The 12,703-nt window shown below is 39.2% G+C and overlaps 1 protein-coding gene across 1 annotated transcript; it reads left to right on the top strand.

Annotated features, from left to right (window-relative positions):
- Positions 1-4,651: 4,651 nt before the first annotated feature.
- Positions 4,652-5,592, top strand: LOC149140906 (cytosolic sulfotransferase 12-like). The gene is made up of 2 exons (XM_089451101.1): positions 4,652-5,332; positions 5,431-5,592. Exons 1-2 carry the CDS (start codon positions 4,652-4,654, stop codon positions 5,590-5,592), a joined length of 843 nt encoding a protein of 280 aa, XP_089307227.1.
- Positions 5,593-12,703: the final 7,111 nt, after the last annotated feature.

Consider the following 12,703-nt stretch of genomic DNA (forward strand, 5'->3'; position numbering starts at 1 on the left):
TCCTACTATATACCCTCGAATCATCTAGGTTTCAACAATTTTTTTCTTTTCTATCTATGCTTAGATCGGTGGATCATTGTTATTTGATTGTTGGCGTGGAGAGAAATTCACAATGAGCATTATTTTGAAATCTAGAGAATTTTATTGCCTAGATCATTATTGAAAGAGAATTATATTTTATTCAAACTTATTATATCGTGGCTTGTCTAGGGATTACAACATTTTAAATGATCAAATTGCATTATCTACAATACACAATTTTCCTTTGAGCCTCATCTGTTTGATTATAATTTTGTATATGCATTGTTACATATGAACATGTTTTTTAATAACATTATGTATGTTTCTTATATGTGATATCTTTGAATAATTTTTTGTAGCTTTCCCATTATCGTACCGTTTCTTGTTTTCCATTTCTTTGACTAAGACTGCCATCCTTAGCAAGCTAAAATAAACCATCCATCTTAGCTCTTTGTGCACTTTGGATTGGGTGTATAATCCTCACGAATGATTTATCGTGGTTGATCTGGGAATTTCTCCCTTCTCTTCTCCCCTTGTTGTCTCCAATCCTCTTGCTTCTCCTTTTAGTCCTATGGCATGGCTCCCTCCTCCCTTGGACTCCATCAAAATAAACTTTGATTGTGCCTCAAAAGGAAACCCTAGCCCAACAAGTTTTGGAGGAGTTTTCAAAAATTCTGTAGGAAAAATCCATAATATTTTGCAAGAGTAATCAAACATAATACCAACAACACAACAAAGCTATGGGCTCTACAACATGGTATTTTAATTTCCATTCACAACAGGTATCATAAGCTTATCATTGAGGGAGACTCTTAACTTACCATATCCATTTTCGAAAAATTCAATGTGGCACCAATCCTTCCAAAGTATCTCATAGTTGGCATCTAACAACTAGAATTATGAAAGTTACCTCCCTTTTATCTCTCATAGAAGCTCCCTTATTGATTCATGTTTGGTGTGAGAGAAATAAAGTCGTGGAAAATTTTGCAAATTTTGGTCTTAGCATTGGAGAATTATGTTTAGACCTGTCTTTGGACCAAAACATACGTCTTCTACTGTGATAACCTTGCCAACTCTATGCTCAAAAACATTTCTCCCCCATGGTAGGTGGGTGAAAATGTGAAATTGGGTTATACTTTTGTGATAATTTTCCCCGAAAAATTCATTATTCAGCTGAACTATTAAACATACATTCGACCAAACAATTGTATGTTTAGATTAATATTGACCGTTTAATGGGTTTTTAACCGGAGATAGGCAATAACTTTTTTTGGCCGAACAAACAATTCGATCGAGCTATTTATTCAGCCAAAAAAACGTCTATATATGATGACCCTAAGGTTGTTGTAGAGTTTGTTGCATTGTTGGTTCATTGGCTTGCAGTTGCCAGTTCGTTGGTTTGCAGTTGTTTGGGTAACCGTGTATGTTTGTTTCTATGCAGTTTCTGGATTTCTTTGTTGGTGTTTTGTTGGTTTTTTTGGAGGCAATATTATTTTTTTGTTAGTTTTTTGTAGGTTTTGTTAGTGCAAGAGAAGTTTTTGCACCTTTTCATCACTGGAGAAATTTTGTTAGCATCCTCGTCCGAACACCAGGCATGTTGAAACTTGTGCCTCCTTTACACACATGCATGTCTCTTTAATATGTTGTGCAAAGAGGTCTAAAAAAATATCGTAAACAACTAATTAAAACAAAGATTTTTCCTTTTCATTCTTGTAAGCGCTTTCTAAACTCTATTGTATCCTTGCTCTGGTTCTCTTATAAGGGAGGTTATAGCATGGTTTGTAAGTTGAAGAAATTGATATATGACCTGGCCCAAGCACCCGAAAATAAAATTTACTCAAGCATTGAAATGAGCATGATTTCTAAGATCTCCTTATGGATACTCTATATTTATGAATAAATCTATCTATGGAGTGAATGCTCCATGTCGAAGGCCTTTATTTGATGTCCATTGTGGTCCATTGTGACCAGCATAAGATAGGGTCCTCGGTCAGGCTCCCCTATTCATTCAATGTATCATAGATACAATTTTTTGTCATGTTCTTAGCATTTACAACATCTTTGTATGATTATAAAGCACTGAAAAATTACATATTAGAATTTTATTTTTGTGCCTTTTAACTATCAACATAAAAACCAATCAATAAAACAGAGACAAAACATAACTGACATCAGTGGTAGACTTCTTTTACATCAGTAAAGTGAGGAAATAGCTTCTAGAAGGGTGAGTATCATCCATCCTTGAACTGCGAGATCACCTCCTCTTCCTTTGGAATATTTGAATTACCCTTGACTGTAATTCACCGAACTTCTGTCTCTAAAATTATAGAATTTATATTTTTTCACTTTGAGTGAAGTTTAGACTGTCTGTCTATTTATGTGTCTGACTTAGACTTCGGTCCTTCTGTCCTATGGTGGCAACATGGATATAACTCGGTCCTTTAATAATCTTGTAACAGAGATTATATTCCGGTGGGAGTCTGGGATGGAATTCACCCCACAATGGCACTTCAACCTTCAACATCAACTAATTATCCTTGGTTGTAATTCACCGAACTTATGTCTATGAAATTATCGAACTTATATCTCTGCACTTTGAGCAAAGTCTAGACTATATGTCTATCTCTGTGTCTGATTTAGACTTCGGTCCTTCGGTCCTATGGTGGCAACATATATATAACCTAGTCCTTTAATAATCTTATAATAGAGATTATATTTCAGGAGGAGTTCTTAAAATAAAATATGGTATATATATATATATATATGTATTCTGATTTTAGCAATGTATACTTTGATGAAGAAACCACATTGACTTTTTTTGTTAAATTTGAGTATTATAACATATATTCGAGTTCAAATCTTAGTGCAAATTTAAACAAGGGAAGCTGCGACGCAGCGAGTCCCTGCGTGAAGTTGGGCCTGCCTGACAGTAGCTGCACGCATTTTGTTCATTTTTGTGAACTATTGTATTTGTGTTTTGTATGTTGCGGAATATTTAAGAGAAGCATTGCATTTTATTACAGCCATCCTTGTGAATCTAGGAGATTGGCCCGGGGTTATGCTCTAAATGGCTTTTGAACACTTTTTTGAATGCCAAGATGCATACGATTATATAAGTTTGTTTGGAAAACCAATAAGACCAATAAATTATAATGGAAAGATCCTATTTTCAAAGTTTATGGACGATAGCAGAAATAGCAAGCCTTCATACATAAGCCTTATAACAGCAAGTCTGCTAATGGTTTGTGCTTTGGCATTCAACAAGCTGGAATAATCTATCAACAAGGGTCTGGAACTATTCTAGTAATATAGGCGCTTATAAGCCTGATATATGTAACTGTTTATATGATTTTTTGGGATAGAAACAGACTTGCTATTACATGTATAAAGAAAGGTACAATCGGAGAGCTAATAGCAGGTGGCCTAGAGACTCCCCCATTAGTACATGAATCCAACTGCCTGGAAGAAACGCTGCCAGAAGTGGAGGCCAATCAGATTGTGTCATTTAATCAAGGGGAGGAAACATGCGGGTTTTGATTCCAATTGACAATATATTAAAGAACAAACCATAAATATATTTCAACGACACAAGGGATGATACAAAGCCAGCGTATTCAAAAGACAACATTAAAAGGCCATTTAAAGATGCATTAAGGGATAAAAAGAGTGCATGCATCACAAAATTTATTGAAGGAAGACGAAGCGTCACACATGCATTGTAAAATATAGCATATGTGCGAATACAAAGTGTTGAAACACTACATATTACGGGGCTATGTTAAAATCTCTCACAATGAAATCAATGTGTTTTGCAACGCATGAGATATCAAGATACCGCCATATGCAATAAGAAGCCATGAAACCAACCCTATATTAAATACATTCACACTGATTGTTGATATATTAACGTTGGGATATGCCACAATAGTTGAATATGCACCGCCACAATAGTTGAATATGCACCGTCGACAAGATTATACATCCGCCAATGCAATAGAAGGCAAAATTATTAAAGTCATTATAGAAGTCCGTTAGTATTGGACAACTTATGAGGACCAGCCACTTTCTCTCTCTCCGTTATCACGTGCATTGCATGCAAGCGATGTGCTTGGCAGCAGGGAGGTGATCTGTGACATTAGTATCATTCCAGCGACTATGAGGCTGGTGGTTTGTTGGCATGGCTGTGATGTTGGTACTTTATCCTCCACATGGAAAGCATGAAGCCCTCTGTGCTCATAATTAATAAAACAAAAAAAAAACCAGCAGAGAAAACATGTAAGGTGGCCTTTTCAGTGAATAAATAAGCAACAGCAGGACCATACACCATGCTAATACAAAAAAAACATCCTTAAAAACAAGGAACGAACCTCTGCCATGGCTAGTTCAGTCACTAGTCAGAGTTTGTTGCAACAGGAAGGCTTCTGGTATGCCCAGGCCGAGATGGAAATAATCCAGAGCCTGCAAACAGACTTCCAAGCCAGAGAGATGTTCCAGCATCAAGACGGGGACTACATGGATGAAGGCTTTGATTTTCAGCATTGTCCACCATGAAAGCCCATGGAGCAAAATCAATGGTAACAGTAACGATGATCCTCTGAGAAAATTCAATCCCCATTGTCTGGTTCCCACCATGGAACAACATGACTTGGGGTTCTCTGATAATGCCTCCCTTGTCTCCTCCTACTTATCAAGTCTCCCTTCCCCTCGCCTGCTTCATACCCACATGCCCTACACGGCCCTTCCGCCCTCCATTAAAGCCAAGTGCCCTATAGTTTACATAGCCAGGAACCCTAAGGACACCTTCGTTTCCCTCTGGCATTTCTATAGCAAAATCGAAGGAGGACTGGTTAATAACAATGGTGATTCTATGAAGGACCTGTTCGAATCCTTCTGCTCGGGGAATTTTCATTATGGACCCTTCTTCGACCATGTGCTGAGCTATTGGGTGGAGAGTATGAAGGAGGGTTCGAATGTTTTGTTCTTGATGTATGAAGATCTGCAGAGGGATTGTGATGCTTGCGTGAGGAAGGTGGCCCGGTTTCTGGGCTGTTCTGATGCTGTGAAGGACGAGGAGGCCGTGAATGCCATTGTGGAAAAATGCAGCTTTGGGTCTCTGGCAAATATGGATGTGAATAAGAGTGGGCAAATTAGGATTCCTGCGGCTAATATCAGGAACAGTTATTTTTTCAGGAAGGGGGCAGTGGGGGACTGGAAGAATCACTTGAGTGATGAGATGAGCAGGCGTCTGGATTTGATTGCTGAACAGAAATTAAAGGGCTCAGGCCTCCACTTTGACTATGAATTGGATTTTGTAAGTTCCAGTTCTTAAAATTCTTTTTAATATCCTTCAGGGTCTTAGTATGGGCGGGAAGAAAGCACAGGCGGGGTATACCTGAAAAGCAAAGCTAGGCAGCGAAAGAGGCGTTTGTAGCCCAGCAGGAAGCTCAGGAAGTAATCAAGCGTGCTTATACCAAGCAAAGAGAAGCTCAAGATAAGGCTCGGGCAGCTGCTGAACAGCGGTTTGCACAGCAAGAAGGTGGTAAGCAAGCAGCAACACTAGCCGCTCGTTAGGCAGCGGCTACTGCTGTTGAGGAGCAGAAACAAGCAGTTATTACAGCACAAGTCTTGGGTGCGCAGATAGCAGAGCAAACCATGGCCTCCAATCAAACCCCTGGTAATTGCGTAACTAAGATAAAATTTCTAAAGAAATAGAATTGAGTAAAGAAATAGAATTAGGTATGAAACATGTACCAGGCTGTTGTTTAGCTGAGAAATTTTCAAACAGATGATTGCAAAATAATTATTGATTGTTGGGTTGTTTTGCAATTTTACCCAGAAGAAGTTACGCAGCTTCTCTGGTTCCAAGCTCGCAACCCTGAGCACATATGAAAAGGGGTAAGTTATAAAATCAATACATAATATATATTTCTGCTAATACAGAAAGAAGTAGAGTGTATTATCATTTTTCTCTTGCTTCCTCCGATGTTGGACCTGCCAGAGTTCCTGATACGCCTTAGATGCTGGACCTGCCAGAGTCCCTGATTCAATTGATTCAATTGCTTGAAGCCTCGGCACCTGAACAAGCGGCCAAAGTGAACTTAGTGCAGGTCGAAGCTAGGTTAAACTGGAATAGGAGGCTCTGAGAAAAACCAGAAGAATGAAACTGTCGAGGGGTTTTGCGCACAGAGGTGTTGATATTGGGGCCTCTGCTGAGCCGGTAGGCGGACACCTCCCGCCATGCAACCCTTTACCATATGGCGGACACCTGCACAACAGCAACCAAACCTTACCATATGTATGCCGTTCGGATATCATACGAAATAACATTAAACATTAGCCAATTAATCTTAGCATTAAGAGCAAACCGCTAACGGTCAGGCCCTGTTCATTGCGCCTAAATAGCAATTTAGGCTATGGTCGGGCCTCTTCCGCCTCGGGAAGAGGCCAAATAAGATGGCGAAGGTAAAGTCAACTCAAGTCAACTCCAAACTTTACAATATAAATGCAAATAACATACGAAAAGTTTGCAAATTAATGCTAACTGGGCTCCGAACGGTTACTATAGTCCCTGCCGGATGCCAGATGGCAGGGACTAATAAGTACAATCCCGCTCTGTCTCCAGTCTCTGATAACTAAATCCAACGCCTTCACTAAATCTGAGTATGGATCCTTAGAATAGTGTACTTATCATTCAGAATTTTTGGAGATTGACAACCTTTATCTTTTATGGAAATTTCAAAATTAAGATAATTTTATGGAAAAGTATGAGTTAACTAGCCTCTTTTTTAACTCAAGTAATTTCAAAATGAGTTACCCTATTGAAATTTCTAACCCAAACACCTTAATAATAAATTAAACATCGTTAAGTTTCGTGAGAATCCAAAATTTCATTAAGAAAACACTATATTGCAAAATTATTTAAATAATGAAGTTTTCAATGAAATATATTTTAATATCTACATAGTTATTATAAGGGTAGTCATGTAGTTATGATAATGACAACATCATATTTACATGAAGGAATGAAATTTATTGAACATCCAAACATGCCTAATCACTAATTTGATGACTGAATTTAAATTTTTTGCTTTTACACTAGGAAATTTACATCAATGGAATTAATGGGAGAGAATTTAGGGGAAATGTATTATGAACAATTTTTTTTTTTGCTAGATAAGTTGTAAACTTTGGTAAGGAAGCGACGAGAACGCGTTTGGTTTTTAGCATACCCTATAAATGCTCTGAACCTTTCTGACAAGCACAGACTAAAGTGATCTGTGCAGGCTTGGTGGCAGGATGAGCATCCAAGGGGGAATGAAGTGTGCAAGGCACATGAGTACGTAGAAGCAATGGCGGAAATGGAGGGATAAATGGAATTCCAGTATTGGGGGCTCAATGGCAAACCAGAGTAAGAAGAAAATGCATGCCCAGAACCGTCAAGAAGTCGAAGTTTATAATACCAAATAATAAACTCAAGATATATAGGAAATATATGAAGGACCATGCACTGATATGCAAATTTATCAATGCATGGCCCTTAGATAAAGAACTAGTGAAATGGATACAACATAAATGGCAACCGAAGGGGAACATAGAGTTGAAGCTAGGGGCAAGAGGGTTTTTTACAATGATCTTCACCAACCTCGAAGACAAGGAAATAATATTTAAGAATGGGCCATATTTCTACTATAATGCAGGACTCTTCATGAGGCATTAGGAGGAATGCTACAATCCAGATCAAGAGAAGTTGATGGTAGCCCCAGTTTGGGTAAGATTGTTTGGTATGTCGGTGGACTTATGGGATCCAAAAATAATGGAAGGAATATGAAACTCAATAGGGAGCTTTGTGAAAGTGGTAGATACCACAAGACGAGGAAGATATACCTCGTATGCAAGAATTTGCATTACATGAATATAACAAAACTTCTGCCATAATACATAGAGTTAGAATATCAGGATGAAGTATAGCAACAAACCATGGACTATGAACATATTCCCTTCTGGTGCAGGAGATTTCACGAGTAGGGGCATGCCCCCTCAACTAGAGTGAGTCTACAGAAACTCCAGAAGCTCAAGGAAGGGTAAAAATAAGGGTTCCAAGAGGTTCCAAAGAATAAATGCAATACGAAGACTCCAGTTAACCTGACCCAACAATAGCCAAAGAACAGGTCAAACCTAGGAAACCGCTTCGAGGTTCTGACCAAGGAAGAAGAGGAGAGCGCTAATGAATCTAGAGATGTAGAGAGATTAGAAAATCCTCAGCAACAAGGAAAAGGTGGATAGAAACCAAAAAGGAATGTGGAAGAGGAACCTCAAGAGAAAAGAGTCCCATTTATACAGGAGGAGCAAACTAACATGGACATAGATGGAACAAAATTGGACTTGAGTGTGGAGGAATAGGTGATGAGAAGGTTATTGAATGAATGGAAGCATCTAGATGAGATATTTATCCCTGAAGAACAAAAATAACTATACCGTGAAACCTTCCAAAATTTTAAAGCCAAGCAAGGTTCGCTAATCGTAGATCATCTGAAATAGTTGGGCTCACAACCAAGGCAGGGGGTGGAGATAATAATAACAGGGAAAGGTGAGAAGAAGAGGGGTTGTAGAAACCTAAAAGAAACGATTCATATGGTGGGAGACATGTTGGTAAATTCCGAAAGGGTGATGTCACTCTCAACGGTATTCCACCACCTAAACAAACCTTCCTAATGATTATTACATCCTGGAATGTCTGAGGCCTCAATAGCAGGGGCAAGCGAAGATACTTGAAAGATAGGATTCACAAGGACGCTCATTCAAGAGGAAAAATCTCTAAAAGTAGACTGAAAGAAATATTACAGAATATGAAGCTGCAATATGAAGTGATGGCTCAGGATTCCAATGATAGTTCAGGGGGACTGGCCATCCTATGGAAGCTGAAGGAGGTGATATTTGATGAATGGCTAAGCCTGTCGCATATCCTATCAGGAAATTTCAGACACATTGGGTCCAAATACTGGGCCATACTGATGGGGGTATATGGGCCTCACATTCAAGGGGAAAAAGGAGGCTTCCTAGACAATGTAGGAAAACTAAAACGGTTACAGGAGGAGGAACTATGGATTATGGGAGGGGCCTTTAATGTCATCACTTCACTAGAGGAAAATAAAGGGGGTCTTAGCATAATGGATGTGGATATGGAGGTGTTCAGGGACACTATAGAAGGGTTTCACTTAGTATATACACCCAAAATCAATGGAGTATTTACTTAGAATAATAAGAGGGGAGGAACACAACGGGTATCATCTAGACTGGACTGATTCCTAGTGTTAGAACATGTCATCAGCTGAGACATCTTTGTCAAAGCTTCGATCCTTTCGAGGTTGGGTTCAGACACTAGCCGATAAGGATGGAGTTGGATCTCAAAACTGACCCAAATAATAGGCTGCTTCGAATCATTCTGGCTACGATATCCACAGTTTATGAAAAAAGTGGAGGGTTGGTGGAAGGATAGTGAGGTGTAGGCAAGAAACCTCATGTATACCTTCCAGCTCAAGCTAAAAGACCTAAAATCCCAGATTAAGAAATGGAATCAGGAAGAATTCATAAATATCCAGAAATATTAGAAGAAACTAGAAAATGGTATGAAAGCAGTGCAGCAGAGAATCATAAAAGAAGGCAGATTAGAAAGGTTGGTAGAAATAGAAGGGAGGTTACTAAACTGACTTGAATAAAGAAGAAAGAAAGAAGGGATTTTGTGGAAGCAGAAATCCTCAATCCAATGGATCCAGGAAGGGGAACGCAACCCTTAGTTCTTCCATAAGGCTATGATTCAACACATGCAACATAATCGTATTTTCTCACTCAAATATGAAGACAAGAATCGACTGGTTCAACATGATGAGATGGTATTCAACCACTTCAAGAACCTACAATCGGAACTAGACCAGAACAAGGAGAATGTCATTGGGAGAGTAACACAACATATTCCCTAGCTAGTCTGACAGGATCAAAATATGGCCCTAATGTGGGCAGTGATGCTAACAGAGGTAGAATAGGTAGTCAAAGAAATGGCCAAAAACAAGGCTTCGAGACCTGACGAGTTTACAACAGAATTCTACCAAGCTGCTTGGAAATTCATAGGTCAGGACATCCTGGAGGTGATGAAGGAATCACGTCAAAATCAAAAGGTAGGTTCGATTTTAAATTCGACATTCATAGCTTTAATTCCCAAATTGGAAAAATCAGAAAACCCTCAAGGGTTTAGACTTATTTCTCTCTATAATGTCATATACAAAATTATCTTGACCATCATTGTCAAGTCTCTTAAACCGCTTTTGCCAAACTTGATATCACCGGAGCAACCTGGTTTTGTACAAGGACGTCAAATTCTTGACGGTATCATAACCTCCCAAGAAATGGTTCACTCCCTCAAGCAGCTCAAAACACCCGGCATGATGATCAAGATAGACCTATCCAAAGCCTATGATCACTTGAGTTGGTCCAAATATATTTTTAGACTTTGGTTTCGAACAAATATGGGTAAACTAGATTCTAGCTATGATGTTAACTCTAGTGTGCTCCATAATTCTCAATGGCTCCCCTTCCAGAACTTGTAATCCTACTCGAGCCCTTCAACAAGGATACTATGTCTCCCCTTTCCTCTTCATCCTCGCTGCTGAGGGTCTGGGCAGGTTCTTGAAAGCTGAGGCCTAATCTTCCCACCTAAAAGGCTCCGACCCTGGGTATCACCCACCAACAAGTTGTAGATGACATTATGCTTTTCTGCCAGGTCTCTCTGAGGGAAGTTTAGAAAATTAAGGAAATTCTGCAAGAATTTATGATGGATTTAGGCACGCTGATTAAAAATGATAAATCAAACATCTTCTTTTTCAACACCCCTAGAGCCACTCAAGTTTTCCTGGCTCGCCTAATGGGTTTTGGTATAGGAACTATGCCGATGAAGTATCTTGGGATGCCTCTAGCTTTTAATTCCCTCAAAACCTCTTGTTGGCAAGACCTCCTAGCAAATATCCAAGCGAAGCTAAGTGGGTGGGCGTTTCTGGCGATTAACTTAACAGGCAGAACTGTGCTGATCAAAGAAGTCCTCCAATCGATTCTGATATATCAACTCTCAAGTATGGTGGCCCCCAAAACTTCCTGCTTAGCCATGGTGGATATATTCAGAAATTTTTTATGGAAAGGGGCTCAGAGCACAAGAAAGTGGGCATTGGTTTCATGGAGTATGATAACCCTCCCAAAGGGGAATGGAGGTTTAAGCCTTAGGTATCCATACATAGTAAACCAAGTAATGGGATCCAATTTGTGGTGGAGATGGATAAAAGGGGGAACGAACATATGGAAAAAAAATTGGACCCATAAGTACAACATGCCAAGCCAGCCTAAAGACATCCTTAGATACAGGGACCCTCCACAAGGATCGACAATTTTCAATTTGGCAGCAAATAATAGGGACCTTATATAACAATACTTCTCCTGGGAAATAAGAAATGGATGCACAATGCTATTTTGGAAAGACTCATGGCAACAAAGAGGAAAACTTTTCAGTTGGCAGGACCTTGGAGAGATTTTATTATACACTAACAACAGGAACTATCATACGGTGGACCAGTTTTGGAAAAATGACCCCCAAAATGAAGGATGGTGGAAATGGAAGGAAATGGGAGATTGACACAACTTGCCACAGTCAGAACAGTGGAAAGCTATGGAACAGGAACTCCAATATCAAAAGATGACCTACCAGGAGGGGGAGGACATATTGAGATGGGGATACACGACCAAAGGAACCTTCAACATCAAGGAGGCTTATAAACTCAGAGGAGAAGAGAAACAAAATCACCAATGCCCCCTATGGAAGAAAATCTGGATGAGTAAACACTAGTCAAAGATAATCTAGTTCCTATGGTTGGTTGGCCATGGGAGAATCCTAACTTGGGATCAACTCCAAAAAAGAGGCCAACAAGGTCCTTCCAGGTGTGTCCTTTGTGGACTACACACTGAAACCTTGGAACATCTATTGAATTCATGCCCCTTTGCTAACCAAAAGTGGAATTAGATAATGAACATTTTCGGACATCTCGATAGAGATCCTTGGAATATTAAAGAAACCATAATGCAATGGTGCATGTAGAGTTCCATAACTATTTTGTTTTGACACCCTTTTTTCCACCATTTTCCTCTTTTTCATTATCACTATCAACTCAATATAGGTAGTAAACATAGATTTTGATAAGGTAACAACTTCTACATGTCTTACTTTTCATATGTGTTAATGCTCCTTATTGTTATATCAAAGATTGCATTAGCTACGGAATTAACATGGTTCTGCAGCTACCTCCAAGGTTTACGAGGTTTCGGTGTGCTAATGAAGCAACTAAGCATATGGGTAGTTGACGATTGATCCCCTCATGGATCTCCTCCTATTCACTTGAGCCATTTCACTGAAGGAATCACACAATGGCGTAGTCAAAGTCATGGGCCAACGCGTAGTAGCAAAAGTCCGGGTGCATCACGTTTTCTCGATTTTCTTTCCAAATAGAAAATCAACGAAATAACACTTTTCTTGTCTAGTTTCATATTTGAATTAGGATTGAACAACAAACCTGTAGGTGTAGAAATCTCAATTGTTGAGCACACATTTTATATAAATATATATCCTCTATAAACGATATCAGGGAGG

The sequence above is a fragment of the Pinus tabuliformis genome, chromosome X, assembly GCF_031772625.1.
Source record: "Pinus tabuliformis cultivar Carrire ecotype Pingquan chromosome X, CPIR1, whole genome shotgun sequence".
NCBI classification, from domain to species: Eukaryota; Viridiplantae; Streptophyta; class Pinopsida; order Pinales; family Pinaceae; genus Pinus; species Pinus tabuliformis.

What these genes read in the sequence shown, in the direction of transcription:
- LOC149140906 (XM_089451101.1), top strand. Translation starts at nt 4,652, where the DNA reads ATGGAACAACATGACTTGGGGTTCTCTGATAATGCCTCCCTTGTCTCC. An exon ending in TTGACTATGAATTGGATTTT is followed by an intron (nt 5,333 to 5,430) that starts GTAAGTTCCAGT and finishes AAGCAAAGCTAG; the next exon opens with GCAGCGAAAGAGGCGTTTGT.